Genomic DNA, 24,764 nt, shown 5'->3' on the forward strand with positions numbered 1-24,764 from the left:
AATCTCTGCCGTTTCTGTCCTAGAGATTATTTTTCCCGTGCTTCATCAATATATACTTCTCCGATTAAACGTGTTCATTTCTCTAACTAAGGGATATGTTGTTGTTTTTTTAAAAAAATTTTTTAAGTTGAGAGTTTCTGATGGAAGGATAGGTTCATGAAAAATAATAAATTGTGCTCTGTTGCTTGCTCATTTTCGTGCTTTTGGGATTTATAATTATTCCCTCTTTTAACTCCTTTTGTTTAGGTTCATTATCTCTATTAATTAGGGTCGAGTAATATTTCCTCTATGGAATATATGTTTTCGTATATCGTTCACATCATTCATAGTTCATATTACATTATTTAGTTTCAAAAACATAACGTCATATTATAATATAGCTGAATTGCTGATTTCTTTTTTATTATCTCATTACGAAATCTTATGCTTTTTCAATCGGATTAAAATTAATTTACAGGATGTTACTGAATTCATGGGCCAAACTTTAAAGCTAGGTAAAATGCATATAAAGAAGTTTTTGTATTGAAATAAGGTGTTGGAAATGAAAAGTGTAGGTGGAACAAGCAAGGTGGAAAAATGTATTGTCTGCCAGACTTCCAATGGCTCGGATTAAAACTTCATTGCAAAACTTTCAGTTGCCGCTGCAAATTGCTCATGGAAACCTGGCATCTTCGAAACAGTATAAGCTAATTATTTACTTGACCCTACTAGGTATGTATCGATACTGGTGGTGGAGCATTTGTGCTCATACTGAAATATTGTGAAAGTAAAGAGCTTCCTCGGCATTTCTTGTTTTTTCCACCGAAACTTTTCATTTTCGACTCCACATTGCTGTATAAAAAGGGCTTCTTTATACGTAATTTACATATCCTTAGAGTTAGGCTCATGAATTCTGGAACACCCTGTATATTGAGTAATGATTTTCAACTGATATCAACTGCTCGAGTGTTTTTCATGTGTACTAATTTGCTGTAAATAAAATCTAACAGATTCTGGAATTATTAAATTTCCTACCATGTATTCCTACCATGGTGTAATAGTATTATTGATAGAAATAAACAAGAATTAAATTGCAAAAATTTCCTAGTGAAGCTGGTAAAAGGAAAGCGTTTTTTGTTAAAGGCTTCAAACAGATAATGCCTCCGGCATTATGCAAACATTGCTATGCTGTGCCATTTAATGTCGGTATTATAATGTAATCTTTACTAATAGTAAAAGAGAATTATGTTCTTTTTACTTAAAGGGACAGACCATTTGACCTAGAGCTATCACATTTGGCTCAGATATATTTTGGAGGGTGGGAATGTATACTTGAAATCTATTTGTTTTTTGAAATTTTAGATAGAATTCTTAAATAATTAAAAAGTAATAGAAATGTTGCCGTTTTTCGAATAATTTTCAAAAATTTTATAGAAGAGAATTGTTTTTACACATTTAAAAAAAATTAAAATTATTTTCTGATATTGTTTAAGAAATCAGAAATTTTTGTTAAATTTTGACTATTAAAAGAAATGTTTTGGAAATGATTTTCTGCAATAGATTTCATTGTTAAGAGCTTAGACTGAAATATTCTTGAATTATTAGTTATATATTCGGTTATGAGGAAGTTACAGAACAGCAAAGGAATTAATTACAAATTTCTTTTACTTATTACAATCATTGTTTTTAATTCTTACTTTAAGTTTATAAACATGCTGTAAATACATGTGATTATCGAACTCCAGCATCTATAAACACTCATTTATTTGCAAGTAGTTTTTAAATATTATTAACAATAAGTAATGGATCTGAACAATAGAATGATTTGTTTATTATGATTGTACATAAATCTTGTGATTGATAACTGAATAAATAATAAATCTTCTTAATTGAAATGCTAAAATACACACCTGTTTTTTGTAACTATTTCCATTTGAATCAGTTTAGTACGAGTAAAATTGTACTCTTAAAAACAAGTCAATCATTTATTTATATTTTTATGAGAAATCTTCATTGAATACATGGTTGAGGGATTGTATGATAATTGAGACAATGCATCCTCTTACCTTCTTTTCCTTGACCTTTTATGTTTGTAAGCATCAGGCTAAAATCAGGTTATAAAGTTTTCTTTGAAATACATTCTTATTAACATTTCATTAGGAGGAGAAAATCTTTGAGAAAATTAAGTTCAAATTACTAAGTACGCCTTTTTATGTTTTAATACTTTTTTTTTTTTTTTTTTTTTTTTGCGAGGTGAGGCGATCCTGGTATAACTTTGGTACAATTTCTTTTCTAACATGTTCACGGTTTGATTACTATTGTTTATAATTTTGATTTATGCATTCTGTGAAATCTATCAAAATCCTCTTATTTCTAAAATGTGCAAAAAAAAAAAAAAAAAAAAAAAAAAAAAAAATGGGGAATTAATTATGTTAATTATGTGTTGCTATTTAAAAACTAGCAAAATTTTTGCAAGTTACTATGGCATTTTCGATTCTTTTACTTAAATTTATTTAATTAATTATTAAAAAGTAATATTAAAAAGAAATGTGAAACTATAAAATATCTTCACTATCTATGAAAGAAGATTTTGATTTAATTACTTTTTTTGAAGGAAGCATTTTAAGTAAGATTTATTTTTTATATAAAATATTAAAGGCTTATATTTGAATATTTCGCAACATTTACTCGTAACATTTTATATAATGTCTGAGCTTTAACGGGTTTCATATATTTTACCAATATTTTTGCGTCGTATTTATTATGGCGCTATTTCGTTTTTGGATTGATATTAAAATGCTTACCATATTTCATTTTTCTGTTCCATTCTGCTATGTTAATTAAACATTATTTTCTGTTCTCTGAATGTGTGCAAATACATTTTTTTCCTATTTGAATGTATTCGTTGTTGACACCGGCTCTTCCTTGTAAAATTGTGTGAGGGGGAGGGAGGGAATAGATTGGACAAGGAATTAAAAAGAAAAGGAGATTGGGAATTCTACGCTGGATTCACCATTTTATATATTTTTAAAAATTTTATTATAGCAGAAGTAATATGCACATTAAAAATGAATTTAGCATTACCACAACATGCACGTCTGTAAACAAAGTAGCAACAAAAAAAAAAAAAAAAAAAGAGTAAAATTGTATATTTAAGATATTTTAGAAAACTTAAGTAAAATTAAAGAAAAAATTGTGAGGAAATAAAATTAGTGACCTTGAATAGGTTATTATCATTATTATTATTTTGAATTTTAAGCTTGTGTAAAATGGCTTTTTCTGCTGTCATATTCTCTGAAATTATTGTGCAAAGCCGATAAACCCTACTTCGATTAATTTGTAATTAAAAATATACGAAATAAATCTTACTATTTAAATTTGATAATTGTAAGCAGTGCTATCTGTCCTATTGAACATTAGTCTTCCGCTTGACGCAATATCTATTCTGTGCAGAACCGAATTTACCGATAATATCGATAAATATACTGTGAGTATCATTTAACGTAATTTAAACACAGATAGTTGAGATATGAAAACCGTAATATAAAAGTTTTATTGGAAAACGTTGTTATCTATCTATTGCATTCCTTGCACCATAACCCGCAGATAGCAGAACTAAAAAGAAGCTTACAAATATAAATAAAATTTGACAACAAATCACAATAGTCACTAGAATATTATTGTACATCTGGTTAAGAAAATAACAAATCTAATTTCATTTTAGCGACCTAACAATTAATTTGCAAATTCAATTGTATACAGCCTGCAAGTATTCAATATTTCATCCTAATGAATACTATGATAGTTTTTAGGATAATATTTTAAATAATTCATAACATATGCAGAGATCCAGTTAAATACGCATGTTTATTTCTATTTTGATTTCATGCGAATTCGCTATTTTCTATTAATATCTAAAATAGAATAGGGAATTCCACAATTCTTGAGAAAATGGTTCAATTCGCTTGAGTCTTGCGAATCCTTTAACTTGTTATTCATTTCTAAGAATGAATTGGAATCTACTCCATTAGGAAAAGATGTTTATGGATTAAATTTCATTCAAGTTATGTGGATTAAGAATTTGAAAGCGAATTTCTGCTAATTAATTAGGCGGAAAAGCGAATGCGATCGAGGATTTAATTGGGTTCCTGGTGGATATTTTTTTTAAGCTGAGGAAAGTGAGTATCGTGGAAAATTAATTAAAAGTCTATTTCAGTTTCTGGAATCATATTTCCGCCGGGATCAATTAGGAGTTTTAATTATTGTACATCATCTTTATAAATATCATCGATGAGGGCACATGTTCCAGATAGAAAATGCTAATCGGTTGTCTCTGCCATATGGTGAAGAACAGTATATAGGACCGTTATTGTTTTGTTTTTAATTATTTGATACTTGGCAATATGAGAGGACGGGGAAAAAACCATGAAGGCTCTAAAGAGGAAAGAAAAGGATTTCTGATTCTAATCTTGATTGGAAGATTTTCATTTGCATTTTTATAAATAAGTGGATTTTTTTTTTAAAGGCATTGTTAGAAAAGTAGAAGTAAAGGTTGGGCACGGAATATACTAAATCTATACTTATAATAAAGCTCAATGTGTGTGTGTGTGTGTGTTGGCGCTCTACAGGCCAGGTCATTTGACATACAGCTACCAAATTTGGTACATGTATACCTTAGAGGTCGGGAATGTGCACCTGGGGTCCCTTTTTTTGAAATTTTAATTAGAATTTTAATTATTAATTAAAAACTAACTTTCCCGCCAAAAGAATCTTCCATTTTCCCCACCGCCAACTTTTCCGCCAAAATAATCTTCCATTTTCCCCAACGCCAAATGATTTAGGTTTTAGTTCTTTTTTTCTCCTAACAGTAATAAGGCTAGGGTTAAGATTTTTCGGCGGATTATTTCAAACGATTCTGTTTATTTTCTTAATGTTTTATGCATTTAAAATTAAACATTGTTAATTAATCCATGTTTCAGATTCATTCTGAAGTACTTTTGAATTAAAATAACACAGAATAAAGGAAATTAAAAAGGTCTAATCTGCATAGCGTTACCCCAACTGGCGTAGAAAAATTTAGGCATTTGCGTTAACGTAACTGACGAAGAAAATCCACGCTTGCGCATTGTTCTGATTGTTGGCATGACAACCAACGGACGATTTAAATTATTTTTAGGTTAGTTGCATGCTTTTGTAAGTAAAATGTATTTATGTTAGTTATTTTTTGTATGTGCTTATAGTTTTAAGTACATCGTTTTTTAAGTAGTTTTTTTTAAACCTGTTTTCGACCGATTATTTTAAACGATTCATTTTATTTTCTTAGTGTTTGATGCATTTAAAATGAAACATTGTTAATGAATCGATCTGTTCATGATGAATCTGAGAAATTTTTGTTGACAAATTCTTGAGATATTACATAAATTAAGAAAGATATTCTTTAGTGACCATAAAGTTTAAACTTTCAGTGACTCTATTATAAGTAATCATATTATTAAAAAAAATGCTTTGTTTCAGTAAAAAATATTATTATATTAATTGCAGATTAATCATTTACACTTTAATTTAAAGCATAATTTCTACGAGGGGTAACAGAAAATTAGAGAGATACATATCACGCTATAACTGAAGGCCTTTAAAATATTATGAGTGAATTATATGACTATCAAAATTTGAAGTTTTAAAATATTTTGCAGAAGAATCTATTAAAGTTGGAATTGCGTAAAATATTTAATGGTACGATCGGAGTTTTATCCCCTGCTTGGCGAAATTTTTAAAAATCGCAAACAACGGCCTTGCGAAATGTTCAAAAGCAAAGAAGCAGATGTTCAATTATAATGCATAATAAAGATTGCCAGCTTTGGTGCGTTATCGCAACTTGGCGAAGAAGGGGGTTAAACTCCGGTTCAACCTATTTAATTATTAAAATTTAAACGAACATTAAGATTGGCGAACCGGCTGGTCGCCAAAGGCGGCTAGTAGTATATAAGTCAGTATACTTTAATGTTGGTATAGTGTATGGTTGATTGGAAATACCGTTCAGTTGGATGCACTATATAATTATAATTTACTGTGTACATTTTCTGTTAGTATAATGAATTTATTTTGTTAATGTTTGCATTATAAATTTATTCTTCCAATTTAACTATCTGGATGTCCCGATTAGTTAATAAAATATCGGAATTGTTAGATAGTTAATGAAGAAAAAAATAAATGAAAAATACTCATAATATATTAATTTAAGAACTACAGAAACATTGGTACTCATATATTGTGGCACCTATATTAAGATATCACAGCGTAAACACACCATTCGAAGTCGGTTTGTTCGTCTATTCGTTTCGAATTGGGAAACTTTTGTTTGTGGATTTTCATCAATCGGATTCAAAAGTTCAGATAATTAGAATTTGCTATTATTAAAAATGGATAAATGTATAGAATCAAGAATTTTCGTTGAGGACTTTTCGTATTTCATTCAAAGAGCATTCAATTTCATAGTCCATGAAAAGCTTTGCAATTGTTCTTTACGCCCATTTAACGAGTTTCGTATGCAACAATCGTATTTTGTGGATGTTGCATATTTTCGAATATTAATCATCATTATTCTGTTAATCATGAAATCGTACATTTAAAGCGAAAATTCATTTCACTTGTATCTTTCTGTAATTCTAAAACGGGTTAGAAACATACATTACGTTATTCTTTAGTGATACAATCGTTTCTGCTTATCTATCTTCTGCCAACTGCAGCTGTCACTGACAATAATGTAGTATTTGTTTCAAATATGTCCATTGCAAATTCCTTTTATCAGATATGGTGCATTTCCACGGGAATGGGAATTGAAGCATTTTCGGAATCTGAATTTTATCATATTTGAAATCGATTAACTTTCTTTTATGTTGCAATATTTTTATTTCACGATGTTTATATTATGGCAAAATTCAGTATTTTGCTCACCATTTCCCCTCTTTATTAGTTAAGGTAAGATTATCACAATTTTTCCTCTATGTTCTTCTTACTTAAATTTTTTCTATATACAGAAAAGCATTTTCATTAGAATTTTTAAGGAAGTGGAAATGTTATCAGTTTTACATAATACGGTCCTGAACCAACTTGTTGTTTTTCTCTTCTTTTCAAGCTTTTCGTTTCTTAAGGCATTGGCACTAAAGCATCTAAAATCAGTTGGTGTCCAAAGTTTTTACGAACCTAAATTTTACTGGAATTGTGCACGTATGACTCTTTCATTGTTAAAAATATTTAATGATATAACATTTTGAATTAGAGAATATTAGAAATTCAAAATTCCTTTTGCAGAACCGTTATGAGGTTAACTAAGACTATCAAGGTTAACTTATTGAGAAGAAAACCTTTTCGCCGTTTTGGTAAAAATCGCTGCACTTTTGTCATTTCTGATATATATATATATTTCCTGAATTTATTACACGCTGATAAAATGTATTCACCAGGTTGACAAAGAAAGAACGCAGTCCTTCAATATTTCTTTATTCAGAAAATGGCCTCAGCATGTTTATAGATAGAAAACAAGCAAAGCGGAGGGGGTGGAGGTGGATAAAAAAATAATAAAAGCTGAATGTAACACGGGAAACCAATACGTTTCCTGTTTTCTTTAAATTTCGTCGAGATTTTTGTATATCTTCTATTGTAGATAGATGTCTGCTAGATATCACATATAAGGGGCTATGCAAAGAATTGTGGAACGAGAAAAATATATTGACAGGGGATGATAGGGGTACTTTGTCATTCATATCGTATCTATCTATATCTGGTATTTATGAGATATCTTTCGTGGACAGGTCTTGCAATAAGAATGTGCATTTATTCCTTGCTTTCTTATATATATATCTTGCCTGATATTTAGTGTACTGTTGAGCTAGGCGATATTTTATTTGCGCTGTTGAAAAAGTGCACATGTGTTAAAGTATATTTGTTTTCAAGAATATTTCTTGAATGCTTTTATTTTTCTTTTGTTTGATTTTATTGTTGCATCAGTGAAGGTTAACTATATAATTGGATGTGTAAAGATTTAGATAACTAGAAAAAGGAAATACACAGCACTATGAACCAGAATAGTGTTAGATAGTACGAGTTTCAAGATTATCAAAATTTGAAATTTAAAAAGGCTTTGCTGGGAAGTTATTAAAACTAAGCTATGTACAAAAAAAAAAAAAAAAAAAAAAAAATCATGAAGGTAATCTCATGTACGAACTGGTAGCCAAAGATTACTAATATTTAATAGTTATAGACATATAAAAATGCAGAAATCACCATCAGTTATTAAATGCATATAAAAATAAGTGTATAGTAATATGTTGTGTGAAATCTGATTCTTTAACCCTTTTAAGGGCCATTTTTTCCTAGTCATGGTATATTAAAATATTTTTAGGATTGAGATTGGCTTAAGAAAAGTGATTCATTCAACTTATTAGATAAATTTAATTTGGTTAATTAATAATTAAGCAGCAAATCAAAACACGTCATTTAGTGTGAGATAAGGAACAGAAGCATCTAAGTTTCTGTCTTACTGAAAAATGCATCAGAATTTATCCTAATCTATATAACTTCATTGATTGATAAATTTGGTGGGAAGCATACTTCCCATGGCCCTTGAAAGGGTTAATTAGTTTAGTTCGCTTATATTTTGATACAATAAATTTACTTAATGGTATATATTTTCCATAAGCATTCCTAATTAAATTTAATCAAGTATTAAAAAATACGAGTAGTGTTTTATTATTATTATTATTATTGCTTTTCTGCTGGAAAGATTCAAAATTCTTAAAGCATTTAGCAGCTTTTAAAGCTTAAAGCTCTTAGCATCAAGACTCTTAATGCATTAACACAGAGACAATTCAGTAGTTGTAAATAGAAAAATCACTTTATTTCTAGGTAAAAAGTTTTAATGAATTTTTTTCCCCGTTTTTTGAAATTTGAAAATTTTATGAAGATTTCTTGTATAATTCACTGGGGCCTTAATGTAAGTAGCTGTAATGTAAACAGCACTTTTACATAAACATAAATCTAAAAGATTGATTATATAGATTATGGATTTATCAAGAGCTAGATTTGAGATCGATATTTAGTAGTGCATAGTATTTTGTAATAATTATTGCATATCTTCTATAGCTATCCATTCATTTTAAATTCCAAGAAGTTCAGAAACTTGTGGCTAATGTTCTATCCAGTGGAACTTGTCCAATGTTCGATTTGCGTGCTTTGTGTTGGAGACAGATACCAGTCGCACGACCCCATCTATCAAAAGCACATCAAGTGAGGTTGGAGGAGGGGAACATTTATGTTCTTGGAGGGGGAGAGGGATTGCTCGATGACGGAGGAGAACGATCGAATAGTCGTCGTATTCTATTCCACAAGGCGATATCGAAGGCTATTGTTGGGATTCTGTTTTTGGAAAGTAATATCTTGGTGGAGATACTTCAGAAGAGGATTTGCTATGGAATACCTACCGTGGGATACGTCTCATTGCAATAGCTCTCCAGAGTATTCGAAAATATTTCCTTTTTTTTGTGTGTGTTATAAATGGCAGTATTTTCCGGAGGAATGAAATGAAACAGAACTTGTATAGAATGCGAAGCTATTCAATTTCGAGAATGATGTTTTCGATGCAGTTCTGCGGATTTAATTTGTTTTCAATATTGACTCTGGCGAATTTTAACCAAAGATGAAATGCAAAATCAAAATTTGAATATAGTTTGCTTAAGCTTTATTTAGTGTTGGGGATAGTGGGTGAATTTAACGACTATTCTATTCTATTCATAGCTTTATTTATCCCTCGAAATTTAAGCGAAGATTGTAAATGTCCAAGTGATTTTTTTTTTTTTTTTGTTATTCATATTTGGCTGAATAGATACAATTATATCTTATTCGTATCATGTATAGTATCTGTGATGCATCCATTATTGCCGATTTCATAATTATGGATGTACGAAATGCTGCGATTGGAGAATTAAGATATATTTGTGCATGCGTGTCGTTTAACACTGTGTCTTATATTTTTCCTAACAGTAAGCAAAATGGATTTTGAAGCTGTTGCAAGTGTACACTATTTTGAGAATTTTATTTTATTCATAATTTAGCTTATTTTTTAATAAAAAAATGTCGAAATTTATTTTTGGAAATTGAGTTACAGATCTAAATTTTCTAAAAAAAAAAAAATGTAATTGTCAGACTATTGTTTAGCTGGTACGGTTTGATTGGTTGATATTTTCACTAATAAAAAAAAAGCAGAAAAAAGAGCTCTTGGAAATCGTACATACATTAAAAAAAAAAAAAAAAAATTCTGAAGACTTCATTGTTTCCGAATTTCAAATGACTAAAATTAAGCTGCCTTTTATTTATTAATTTTACACTGTTAAGTGTGTTTATGCTTTATCCGAATATTTTTTGGTTAAGTCTTATTGTACGTAAAATTTTTCTATTTAACATTTTCTGTTCTTTTTAAAATGTTGCCATTAACAACAGCTGCTATCGTCTACTTCTCCCAGAAGAATTAGGTGCAGGAATTAAAAATACACTTTGACATTTAGAACAATCGAATTAACAAAACAAAATTATACACTACCCCATCGTTGAAAGTAGCATTAAAAATTCGCCTAAAAAAGGCGTTGGGAAAGTCAGCGAAATTTATAGTCCTACCTGTTCGCTGTTATAGTCGTCTGCAAACTTAGAACCCCACCCTTCATTTCTTGTTAAAATTATCTTTATATTTACGATTTCTATAATAATGTAATAGTGCTATATATAACTAGTTTAAACGTCTTCTATATATAATGTCTATCTTAACGAACACACCGTCGGAAAAGAATGCGATTTGCAAAAACATGCAGATGTTTATGGGGGGGGATCTTTGTTGCACGATTTTTTTGTACTTTGTGCCCTCTTCATTACAGGTGACTCTGCTATCCCCCCCCCCCTCCTGCCGTCATACCCTTAACACGCAATTCTTCAATTTCGCTCCAAACAAGGAAGCTTTTTTAATGCCTTTGCAATGCGAAAGTCGGAAATAATGATTTTTTTTTAGTGTCACTTTTTTTTTTATTTATTTAAAAAGAACCTTGACTTATAGGTCATGAAAAAGACTTTTATCCAGTTTTGCGTTTTCCACGATTGCTGTAAATAGCTTCTTCTTTCTCCTGGTGTTTTCTTGGAGCTCCATGTTAACGAGAAGCTTCACTGTAAGCCCCTCCTACTAAATTTCTCCTCTTTCCTTTTGAAACTTAAAAATTGTTCTTAATTGTAGACTTTTTGTCAGTGAAGACAAAGAGTAGTTTGTTTTTAAAATTGCCGTTTAATTTGAAAGGAAATTAAGTATCTTGCGTTTAATAAATGTTGTTTGCATGTTAGTGTATATCGTGTGTTGTGAATTTAGAAACCAAGTAATAATAATTTTCAGAGAAGAATAGAGAACAACATTATATATAATATACCTTCACATGTTAAAAGACTAATGACTTTTAAATATAATTTCTAAAGAATATAAAGAATCACTTGTTATCTGTAACGGAAACTAAATCTAAAATGCCCGTGAATTAAAAGTAGTATAAGTGGAAAAAGGATATTTGGTAGTTGGAGAAGGTTAAATATTGATAAAGCAGCTTTATTTGAGCTAATCAGATGATTGACTAGATATAAATTCATTCCTTTTCTTTGTTTGTTAATCATTAAAGCATTTTATGCATAGAGAAATAGGTTTTTATTTCTTGTTTCAAATTTTATAGTATTATATGGTATTTCCTCTTTTTACTTTGTCAAACGCAATTTCGATTATAATACACGAAGAAAGGCTATTTTATTTTTTTAATTTCAAAATTATTACTATTATTACAATATTATCAAATTTCAAAATTATTACTATTATGACAATATTATCAAATTTCAAAACTATTGAACTAAATTTACAATATCAGTTAATTTAGAAAATAAGGCATTTCCATAAGGCTTGCAGTATGGGTCTTGACTTCAAGGGGTATCTCTTTTATACATATTAGGGACACACACACACACAAAAAAAAAAAAGCTGGCAACGCAATTTGTCAATAGTGATCGAAATTAATTTTAAGAAAATAAAAGGGAATTGAATCTCTAATCTTTGAACTTGATTCATTTATATTATTTTGTTTTTACAATTTTTCTTAATTATATTTCAGCTACATCATGCTTAAAAATTTAATATTGTCGCAACACGCTTAAGTATAAACCCATTGATTTAAACAGTGGAATGCACTTTTAAAAAATATACTTAAATATTTTGAAACATGCGTTAAAATTAAGTTGCTCAAAAATAAAATTGATGTCTGTATGCGAAATGTTTCTCTATGCTTGCACTCTACAGGCCAGACTATTTTACGTACATCTACCAAAATTTGGTACATTTATACCTTGGAGAGTGAAAATCTGCACTTCAAGCCGATTATTTCTTGAAATTTTAAATATTATTTTAATTTAAAATAGGCTGAATTTTGGTGTATTACTGCGATAATTTACAAATACTTTGTACAAAAATAAATTTCAATGCCGTTCCAAAATTATTTTTTTTAAGGAATTTTTAATGATATAAATTTCATAATCGTGCAGATTTTTTTTCCTTCTGAGTTTTGGTAATTTTTTAAAATATTTTTGCCTGAATTTCCAACAATAGTAGGTACCCTGATTTCCAAACAACTTTTATCGTTTCATCAAATATTTAATTGCGTGATTTTCTTCTAGTTGAAAACTAAAGAAGAAAATTCTGTTTAATATCTGTGTGGATTATTAGACGAGCAGAAATGTAAATTTACAATTAGGAGGAATTTAAAAGATAGATTAACCACACATTTACATTTTTAATAGCGTCGTCTGTGAATGATTTCCATGGGAAAGGTCCATACGCAGAACGTATGTAACACAACTAAAATAATACCCTTTTTAAAGTGACAGAATCATTAATATGAAATTATATCTGAACAATTTAATAACCTATACTCAGGACGAACCATTTGGTCTTCAAAGGAGAGTAGTAATGTATGATTTTAAGCAGTACTATGTTTAATTATTTATTAATTAAGACTAATTAAAATTCTGAAATCACTTTAGTGAACATTTATTTTCCGAAATTTAACTAGATGTCAAATTGATAACTGGTCTGCTCTATCTGCTCTATAGAGCATTTTTAACTTTTTTGCATAATGCATGTTGTATCATACAAATTACTGGTAGTATGCAAACCTATAAACAATGTTAAAAATGAAATAATTTTTTCATCATTCACTTTTGATAGTATGCCATTGTCATATTTTGTGGGGGAAAAGGGAATCTTCAAAGAATTCTTTGTATTTTTTTATACAAATGCGAAATAATTCACCCCCAGCTTTATATATTGATTTTTTATTTTGAAATTAGCTTTCCTATTTTTTATCCACATTTGATTTTTTAAACACTTTTCTTAGACGATGATTATAGCGGAATATTTTTACTGCCGTCAAGTGAGAAGTGGAATATGTTAGAAAGGATGCAATATTGACTAATATAAACTGCTATTATTTATTGTAGTTTCATTAGTAAAATGGTTCTTTGAATAGACGAATTAATTTAATAGAAAATACTCCAGTTACAGTCACTTCAAAAGAATAATTTTCAATGGCCATTGCTTTTTCAGACCATATGATAATTTCTCGAAGCACTTCATTTATTTAATAATTCAGGGGAAAAAAAAGGATTTAAATGTAAGTTGTATTAAGTAGCCATCATGAAAAATATCATGAATTTGCGCTTAATGGTTTTACGGATAAAAAAAAATGCTTCTGATGTTATCATTCTCTCTGTACATTAGGTCATTATATTATTTTTGCGAATTTATCTGCAATGACAGTACCTTTTCCTTGCCGTTTCAAATGTTATTGAAAACAAATACAAAGTTATAATCAAACCTCCATATACAAAATCTTCATTTCCAGGTATGCGTGTGAAAAAAACGCAAATCAATCTTTATTACCGCATACTAATTGAAAACGGAGTCCGAGACAAGTCTTTTCGCCTCCTTAATTATGTGCTTGATGAATTAACAAAAAAATGATTAAATGACCTCGCCGAATATTAAGCGTCCCTTTTTATTGGCAATCCATCATTACCTTCTTCTGCTGGCCTTTAGGTGCTCCGACAGGCCGGTCTGCTTCATTACCGGTCTCCTGCTGAATTAGTTTCAAAAAATGTACGGCACATCGTTTTCTGCTTAGTCATCCAGTGCCTCTGTTTTGTTTTTATTCTCTTGTATATAAAATATTGTAATCGTCGAAAAGTTTAGACACCTAGGACGGATCTACAAGTTTTAGACCTTTTTCGATCAGAGAAAAAACCCCGCTTTTGTTTGTCCATGAAATCAATTCATGAAAAAAAGCCCGATGAAATTTTTGCTGTTTGAGCCAATAAGATATGCCGTTATATAATATCCCCACTGCTGCAGGTAATATTAAGAAGTTGAAAGTTTTCCGAGATAAACAAAAGAAGCCAATAGTGAATGCTTCCTGTTACGTAAGGTGAAGATCTATTCATGGTCATATTCAAATTGAACCCGTTGCCAACTTTATTAAAAAAAAAGTTCTTCAAAAAATTATTCCAGATTCGCAGGCGAGTTATTAAACGATTTTGGTGTTTCCAGTTCTAGGTAGCTGGATGGGGCATTTAGACTATAGAGAAAGTCTATATTAATTTCCTGCCTCTAAAAAAGGCCGAGAATAAACCGTACCATTGCCAGTTTGAATGATGTTTTCAAAACCATTTCCTTTTTAGGTCAATTTAGAACAGTTACCGAAAATTTTATTATTATATCTTATTTAATATTATATATATATATAACATACAAAGACCAAATATATAAAAATTTAATTTAACATACCTATTATTATAAATAAAAGCAGTCTATAAAAATTAATAGATAATCTATAAAATTAATAGAATCCTTCTTTCGTAAAACACGATTAACGAAATTCCTTTAAATGCGACTTTCTCCCATAAATAGTTTTTATTTTAATAGTAAATTTAATTTAAAAATATGATTAAGTGAAGCCAAACATTAGAACTTTACATGCTCGTTTTAATTATATCAAGTAACTTTACTCTCTTCTTAAATTTACGAATTAAATGTTTCTAATGCAAATTATGATGCGTAGGTAATTTGTGATTAATTTGTCATGTCGCCGAATTGCGAAACGTAATCTCGTTGCCTGTATTGGATGTAATCCTTCTGATAAAAGTCTGTCTGCTAATCCTTCAACATGTGAACAGGATTACCCGAAAATGCAATTAGTTAAATAGATGAAATTTGTGGTTTTGTCACTAGATTTGAATTTCTGCGTCAAATTTTGGACCAAATCCGTCAAAAGCATGACTGTTCACCAATCCATTTGCACGTATGTATTTGCACATGTTAATTCAAAAGCATAATAAATCGTCAGATTTTTACATTTTTTAAACTTTGGATGTAATTGGGCAAAATTATGGAGTAGTAATTTCTTTCTTCATTATACTGGGAAAACCCAAAATTATCCTTTTTAAGATGAGTGCTTTCACTGTTTTTATTTTGAGAGCAGTTGTTTTGCGATATTTAGATTTTTTTAAAGGTCTTTTTAAAACTGCTTCTTAACTTTTCCCTAATTATTACTCCTTTTCTAAACTCATGAGTGATTTTTTTTTTTTTCAAAATTTGGATAATTCCAGAAAAATATTCCATATATATTTCAGTTAGCAGAAATCCATATTGCTGTTTTTTGCCAGCAACATATCTGCATAATTATTTTTTTAGGGTTAAAAAGATTAACTATTAAAAATAAATCATCTAAAATCTATCACTCAAATTATCATTATGAAACTATCAAAAGTTCAAGAAATTAACAAAATTTTTGATAACGCACCTGCTGAAATTATTTTTTTGCCACATCTTTAATTTTAATCTTACTCTCTATAGATTTTATTAATTTCCTTTTTACAATGAAAGATTGTTTTGTTTGGAATCGATGTTCACTATAAGAAATCTGAGAAAAGCCAAATTGCATTTAAAGTAAATATCTCAGAAGTTAAGAATAACACATTTCACAGATCATTGTTTATTGCTTTTTTGATAAACGTTATCTGATCTTTCGAAAAGTATTTGCAGTAGGAATCGGTGAAACAGTTCTCCCTCCCACTTATTTCATTTATATTCCTTCTTACGGACGAAATCCTTAGTCCTGTTTTGAGACAACAATAAATTGAGAAACAAATAGAAATACCTTAGAATATCCTCTTTGAAAATACAATCTTTTTGACCAATAAGTATACATCATTTTATGTGAATAATTAACTTCAATACATACTAATTTTATTCGGTGGGAACACCCCCCTCCCTATTTATATTAAAAATTAAAGGCATTTGAAGTTTTATATTTTCTTTCGATTTATGGTTATTCCATGTCTGGGTATTGCACAATATGTTTGTTCATTAGTATTGGAGAAGCTTTACAAAAATAAATAAGGAGAGCTTTAACAAACAAACAAAAAAGCAACATCTATATTTTACTGTATGATTTCTCTACAGAGTCTTTCTCTCTGTATGCAGAGGTTGACGCACATATTAAAAAAAAATGGAGTCCTTCCTTCTATATCATATCACAAATTGAAAACTTTCGCTGTGATTTTTAATAAAACATGTTTATATTGTTTAATTTATTCGTCAATTAGGTGATACGAATTTTTTTAATTAGAATTTTCCTCTTCTATACCTCGGTTCGTCGAGTTAATAAAAAAATGTAATGTTGGTTTAAATAAATAGAAGTACCTTAGAAATCCTGTCTATGAAAAAACAATCTTTTTAACTATTTGGCCTATGAATTTCTTTAACCTTTAATTAGAATTTTCCTCTTCTATACCTAGCTTCGTCGAGTTAAAAAAAAATGTCAGTGTTGGTTTAAATAAATAGAAGTACCTTAGAAATCCTGTCTATGAAGAAACAATCTTTTTAACTATTTGGCCTATGAATTTATTTAACCTTCTTATTAAATAATTAATCCTTTTGAGAAATGTATTGTTATCTCAAATTAATTTTGAAATTTTACATGTAAAATACGAAAATAATATTTGAAATTGCTTATGTCATGAATATGTCTGAAATTTTCTTCACGTTCTCAAACGATATTTTTAATTCTCGTCTGCTCTTAAATTGAATGAACAGAAGCTACTCTTATAAGGGGAGGAACCGCATTTTTGACCTCTAAGAGTTCTCCATAATAATTATTATCATTATTTTAAAACTATGAGGAGGTACCAAACCTTATAATTATACTAGTCTTCCAAGAGAATATGTCGCTGGCATTTCATCATCTTCGATGAAAACGATTTCCTCAAAATAACCCATCTGGCCAGCCTTTCTATAGAATGGAACACTTAGTTTTTGTTCTTCACACTCTAATCTGCTTCTCTGAGTTTTTATTTTTAAATTTTTCGCTTTGTTTCGTCTTCATCGTTACTTGGTTTAGCAACACTCATAAATTTATTGCATATACGTGACTATTCCATAAAAGAAAGAGATAATAAAATAGAAAAATGAGGGTTAGAGGTAGGGGAGGAAAATAAAAGAAGGCAACTGTCAGCCCATATTTTCGCCCCGTGTGTTTTGGAATTTGCACGCTTATTTATGTTGATTCTGGACTTGGAAAACGACGAAAAAGGGACTTTGATGGCTGTCAAGAGAAGTGAGAATCTCAGACTTGTTTTACTTGTGGAGTGTTTTATAAACAAAGGTACTTTGAGTCTGTTTATTTAAATAAAGTTTGCCTTCACAACCCGCCATGTAACAGCAAATAAAATCTGGTGAGTTATATTGTTGAAAAATAAAGCTCCTTTCACTGAGTTTCTTATTTAAATATTATATGAACTTCAGTTACTTTATGTGAAGTATTTGAAAACTTTCCCCGAATTATTACGTGCAGATTTTAATTTTATTTCGAGTGAAATGTTTTTATTCGAATTTTTAAACAGATTATCCACGCTATTGCAAAAATAAATATTTTAAATCTTATGAAATGGAAGTAAACAATAATTTAATAATCCAAAGACATGCTTGCGTAACCGTGAGTTTATTACCTTCATATATGGCATATATATTGTTTTAAGATATAATAAGCATGTCTGTAAAAATTTTTGTCGCTGTTTTTTTCCCCCGATTCATTTTTAAACATTTTTTTTAATTTTTATTATTACAGAAAAGAAACTAAAAAAATAAATGGTGGAAAAATTGTTTACATCTTTCCATGGCCTCTTACTCGGCCTTTGGCATGTTGCCAAAAAAAAAAAAAAAAAAAAAAACACCGAGAAAGGAAAAAAAATATTGAGGTGTGAAAAATGATTACAAATTGCATGCAGTCACCTGCCTTAGAGGTTAATAGTATTATCCACAGATTTCAAAAAGCAGGGATGCGTTCCAGTGTTTTCCTGAGGTCGTTGTGTATCGCCGACATAACTGAACCGTGTTTCTCTTCATTTTTTATTGAAATATTTTGTCATGAATTTTATGGAAAATTTAGAAAGAAACCTTATGAATATTAAAACGTTTAATGATTATTAATTGCTTGAAAGATAGATGTGTGTGGCTGTAGGTTTGTGATAGCCGTAAAGGAATTATTCTCATGTTTATAATATTTGATAATAATCGTGCTACTTCTGCAGTAAACATGCTCTTGGGTTTTTGTCTGCGCATGAAAGAATTGGAAATGTCATCTTTCGTGTTTTTTTAAATTTTCTGATATTATTAAATCTTTGGGAACTTAAATTTCATATTATCTTAATGATCTTATTACAATTATCATAAAAAAATGCGATTTTTCAAAAACGAGATACAGATCAGTGTATATTCTGTGTATTATTTTAATAAGCCTCGCATAGATATATTTGAATAATTGTTTTAGTCATTAAGCTGTTAAACAAATAATAAGCATAAATTGATGTCCGATTGAACGCTCATTTTTAACGACAGATTAATGGGACATAGAAATATAAAATGTTTTTATGCTTATGGAAGGAAAAAATTGATTTCATTTTTTTTTGAAGGGGGGGGGGCTTTTACTGCGTAATTTTTAAAAATAGCTATTTGGATGCGATGTTTGCAAGTAAGTTCAAATAATTTCAATCAAATTGAATTGATATAATATATAACAGGATAATAATATGATATAATAAAAATCTGTAATCGTAAAAATAAACACATTGAACTGCGAAAAATGCGGGATACAATAGAAAATGGATTGATGGCCAACCCGCGGAAATCACGGGATAAGGAACTGGAGGGTTAATTCAATTTGCTAGATATTAACAAAAAAAATTAATCAATTCGTAAGTTGTAGTATTCTTGTAGTTAATATATTAATTTTTTTCGTTATATCATTTAAATTTTTATTTCTTAGTTTCTTAACAAATTTCGGGAATTCTGTCCTTAAACTAGAAAATAATTAGTAGCGGTTGGTTATAAAACCTCTTACTTAGACCATTTAAATTTTTATTTTAATAATAAAAGTAGAAATTCTGTTCGATAGTTAAGGGCAGTCAGCATTCATTTAACCGAAATTATAGAAACAATATATTCCAAATGAAAACTGCAGACTTCCCAGGCAGAAAACAGCCTCATCACACACCGATACAGAAGGGAATCAACACCAATAAAACCAATATCTTTGCAGTCAATTGGGCAAACGACAGGCTAAGATGAAGCACCCTTTTGCCACTCCAGCAGGTGGCCGGCGTTAGAATGCGAGCTGACGCCCATGACCCGCTGCTTACCACCCTCTAGCCCTGGAAGTATTTATAATCAGTTTTATACATTTATAAATGAGACTACCATCTCTTCCCTCCTCTCTTCATAATGGGAGGGGGCTGTTAAAATGACTCCTCAGGTGTTGTGTTGAATGTATTGGGTGCGGACATGGCGATGGGATTTCATTTGATTCTTTGGCCTTTAGATATTGCTTCGTTTTGTTGGTACATCTAGTTTGTTTTCGGTTTATAGTGAGGCATATTTCATTTTGTAGTTGTTATGAGTTATCGGGGGAAAAACGAGTTTTATGAATATCCGTGAAATGGAATTTATATTTTTATTTCTTGTAGGTCAATAATAACAAGTAAAATGAATCGAGTAGGTGAGATTTTATTATGCAAGGAAAAGAGAACTTTTCCGTTTGCTTTAATATACAATGAATACCGAATGATTTGTTTGGTATTATAAATTTTAAGGATTTTTTTTTCATTGAGTTTTTTTTTTTTAAATTATTCATATTTATTTCTGTATAATATCCGTACGTTTTTCTAAACAATTTCTTGAAAATAAGTGGCACATTAGTCAGATGCCATCAAGATTTTTACTTATCTACTCGTGCCAAATAGGTTTATTGTACATTTAAATTACTTTGAAACTGTAGAATAGCCATAAATAACTAGTTAGATGATTATCTGATCATATTATAGCTCAATTGGCTGTACAATCAGATTGTTTTGAACTCTCGAATAAAGACAAATTATCAATTAATCCTTACCTGAGCAATAATTGAGTAGAACTCGAGGGTTTTTTCAGATGTTTTCTGTTGCACCTGAATTTCATATTCTGATATTAAAAATACTCTTGAATTTACTATTTCTGTTTAAAAGAAGAAATTGCATAATGAACTTTTAGTTGTATATAATTATATCACAATTTTTTATTGAAAATTTCAGTGAAATGCGAGGCTAATTTTATAAAATGATCCATCCATACCTGAAAATATGGATATACATCATAGAACTGCAATAAAAACGTCTGTGCCTTTATAGTATCATCTTAATGCATCTATAATCTCATCTTCTTGTTTATTACTATAAAAGAAGACAATAACCGTTTAACGACGCAAATAAAAGTACAGCGCAAGTGTTTCCATTCTAATATGCCAAACGAGCGATACGTGCCAGCCACATTTTGCGACCATTTGTTCGGGATCAGTGATTTTTAAAATATTCAATTAAACAATTCAAGTCACTTGTTATTTCCACTGCAAAATATTTTATATACTTTAAATTTTGTTAGTTATAACTTTTTTAAGGCATAACAAGTTATTACTATTTTATTAAATTGTTTTAGAAGCTTTACGCCTTTCTGATCATTGTGCTATGCATTTTATACATTTGTCTCTACCTTAATACATTCAATTACATCATAGGAACGAGTAGCAGTTTTTAAAAATGAAAATACAATAAACTATTGCTTGATTCTGAAAATAGATTTCCATTGTAAGCATAGTAAATCATTTATTAAAACCATGTCTTTTACCGAAATTTCTTTGACAAATAGCAGAGATGTAAAATATATAGAATTTAAATAGAATTTTTCTTTAGCTTTCCGCAATGTTTACAAAAAAAAACAGGCAATTATATGTTTGTCGAAACAATGACACTGTTCTACAGTGTTCTATAAAAAAGAAATATAAATTAATGAGTTAATCAAGTCTAGACAACAAAAATTTACACCAACTACATTGGTTTCTTTAAAAAGATGAATTTTAGAACTTTCAAAACAGTGCAAAAATCTTTTTTGCGCTGGAATATTTTCAGAAATTATCGCGAAAATCTCGCTTCATTTTTAATTAATTAAAATTTAAAAAAACCTAACTTTAATGTGCGCATTCCCATTTTCCAAGGTATATTTGCATCAAATTAGGTAATTCTGCATCAAACAATCTTGCCAGTAGAGTGCGCACATAGTCACACATGCGCGCGCATATACTCTTCTTAATCATTAGTAGAGATTAAACATGAAAACTGTCTGATAATCTTTCTAGTAATTGAAAAGAATCTGTAAGCAAGTCGCTAGAATGCACAATTTTCTTGCAAACGCCAACTCTATTGGCATTTACCATTTTCAGTGCTAAATTGATTTGAAGCCTTTGAATTTGACAATAATAATTTTCTTTTAAATTTGAATCAAATCACCAAAAATTTAAAAAAAAAAAAAAATTGTAATGTTTATATTCATTTTTTTAAACGGAAAACTTTTCGGTGAAGTTGCAAGCTGTAGCATTATCCAATCGTTTTTGTAATGTTTTCTGCCCTATTTTAATTGTAAATGCTTTCCTATGTTATTGAAGGGGATAAAGAATATAGTAGGCATTTGATGCGATTTGTTTATCACTAGCATTATTTTTGTGATAAAATTATCAAAATATTCTAAATTCTGTACATTGAACATCCGTAATGATAATAGTTATTATTATTAATCGATAGAAGTTAAACTGATATATTCGATGAAAGATATTTGCTCGTTGTCTTTTTGAGGCTTTCATTTATAATTTATATCAGTTTCTCAAAATTGTGCGCTTATAATGTTTAGCAAGTACTGATTTTATTTACTTTTATGGGCGCGCTCTGAAATCAATTAATTTTGGCGATCATTCGAAATTATTTCTTCTGTAACTTTTCGATTGGATAAATCGAACATCGGTCACTTAAACATACGTAGGAACGAAAAGAGAGGAAATATATAAAACATTTGAATGACGATAAACATTTCTGAAATTTCCCCTAAATGTAAACGCAAGCTAACATAGTTCTTGGAAACGCACGGATTCTTCTTAAAGTATGCCGACGATACCCTTTGCCAAGCTTACTCAGTTTTTGCATCTGATTTCATACATGGAAGCAATTCATTCTAAGAAGCAGCATTATTTAACACCATTCTGACCTTTTGGTTAGTAATCGTGATGATCCGAATTACCACGCTTCGTCATTCTTAGCAGCCGAAGTGCGAAGTTTCCTTCATGAATCATGAGTCACATCTAACACTACGACCGCAGAAATTTCACGCCTCACCTGCCAATGTCACATTCAAAACTTGCTACATTATTACTAATTTCACCCCTTCTTTAGCAGTCGGATGAAATAAATGTATATCCGCGACTTTTCGGGGCGGAGCAGCGCATCTTCAGGTAATTTCATTTGCCAACATCCTTTGATACCGCCTTCAAAACTTATCCAAACTCCGCCTCTTTCCGTCTGTTTTATCCAATTGTTAATAGTCTCTTGCTGTTTTGATTCAACCGTGTAACTTTGTATCAACGCATGCGTGAGTTAAAAAGTTTCTCAACCTGCAATTGTGTTCGCAGGGCGCCATCTATTGGACGGGAATGAAGTTGACTTTAATTTAGTGCTGTGCAACAAATGATAAAATCGCTAATAGCAATGATTTACGACTCGTTCAAACAGAAAATTAAGTAATTACGCAGAATCAGTTGAATTAATTGCTATCGCTGTTGTTATTTGTTTTGAATTTTCCAGTCCCTTTTTGGAAGAACATAAAGTCGCATTATAACTAACTGCCGTAAAATTTCAATTATATTTAAATTCAATTTACCGTTTACTTATGTATCATTTTCCATTTAAGAGCTTTGCACCAGAGAAATTCGCATGATATTTCTGTGTTTGTTTTTAAAGCATACTTTTGTGTATGATAGGTGCTTCGTTCACGCTGTTATCTTTAAAATTTTATACATTTGTTTATCTATGGAATGAATCAACAATTATAATCTTGAGTGCAATTTACTGAGTAGAAATTGTTAATAGTTGTAACCAATGTATTAAGATTTCATGTTTTGTATTTTTCTTCATTTAGGTTCAGGATAGATAATACAGATCACATAATCGATGTGAATAAGGGTAACATTCCTTTTGAATATGATCAAGTCAATATCATTTGTCCTGTCTACAATCCAGGAACTAAAGAAGAAGATGTCGAAAGATACATCATATACAATGTAAGCTCTTAATCTTTACATTTGATTCTTAATTTTATATAAATTTTATTATTATTAGATGTATTCTTTATATACATATTATTACAAATTTATATATCTATCTGCTGATCTAAGAAATGTAATAAGATTTTTTCCATAATACTGGATTATTTCTTTAACAGGTGTCCAAAGAAGAATACGATTCATGTCGCATAACCAATCCAGCTTCTCGTAAAATTGCTCTCTGTGATAAGCCCCATCAACTAATGTATTTCACTATAACATTTCGATCATTTACTCCACAACCCGGAGGTTTAGAATTCAGGCCTGGTCAAGATTATTATTTCATTTGTAAGTTAATGCTGCGATCATATAATCTTTTAATAAATTATTTACTTTTAAGTGCAATATGCTGTATAGTATATGAATAGTATTTTGCAATTATTTAGGATAATATTTAGTGCAAAGACCTTTAAGGGGACAGTGGACTGTATTAGACATTTCTAAGAATTATTCTGTAAGGGTTATGAAATTCTGTATGCATATGTATTAAAATTTACATACGCCAAATTTCTTTTTAAAAAAACATTTTAAAGCAAAAAATATTATTTCCAAAAAATTTAAAAGATATATAGTTTTTAAAAATTTCAATATATTCCAGGTGATTTAATTTTTAATTTTTTTGCTAATTTTTTAGAAATATTTTTATGCACACTTACTGACTTTTCATTAGAATTTTGTTTTTCTGAATTAAAATTGACTTTTAACAAGCTAAAAAAAACATAAAATACATACACCATTTTCTTTTAAAGTTTTATACCGAAATCTTTATTTTCAATTTCATTTAGACACCTGGAACCTGGAATATCATTGCAAGAAAAGTCATTAAGATTTACTTTTTTTTTATCTTAATCCTTCAAATATTTATTTTATAGAACAATACATTTTATAACACTATTTTAGTAGAATATAATATATATTTTGATCATGAAACGATAAAAA

General features: G+C 29.5%; 1 protein-coding gene across 2 annotated transcripts in view; it reads left to right on the forward strand.

Moving 5' to 3' along the window:
• Window positions 1-24,764, forward strand: part of LOC129961601 (ephrin-B2a-like) — a 537,603-nt gene that overhangs the window by 505,532 nt on the left and 7,307 nt on the right. For both annotated transcript variants that reach the window (XM_056075106.1, XM_056075107.1), the window contains exons 2-3: window positions 23,642-23,783; window positions 23,945-24,113. In XM_056075106.1, coding sequence (XP_055931081.1) covers window positions 23,642-23,783; window positions 23,945-24,113 — 311 coding nt within the window. The remainder of the gene's footprint in view (window positions 1-23,641; window positions 23,784-23,944; window positions 24,114-24,764) is intronic.

The sequence above is a fragment of the Argiope bruennichi genome, chromosome 2 (genome assembly GCF_947563725.1).
Source record: "Argiope bruennichi chromosome 2, qqArgBrue1.1, whole genome shotgun sequence".
Taxonomy (NCBI): domain Eukaryota; kingdom Metazoa; phylum Arthropoda; class Arachnida; order Araneae; family Araneidae; genus Argiope; species Argiope bruennichi.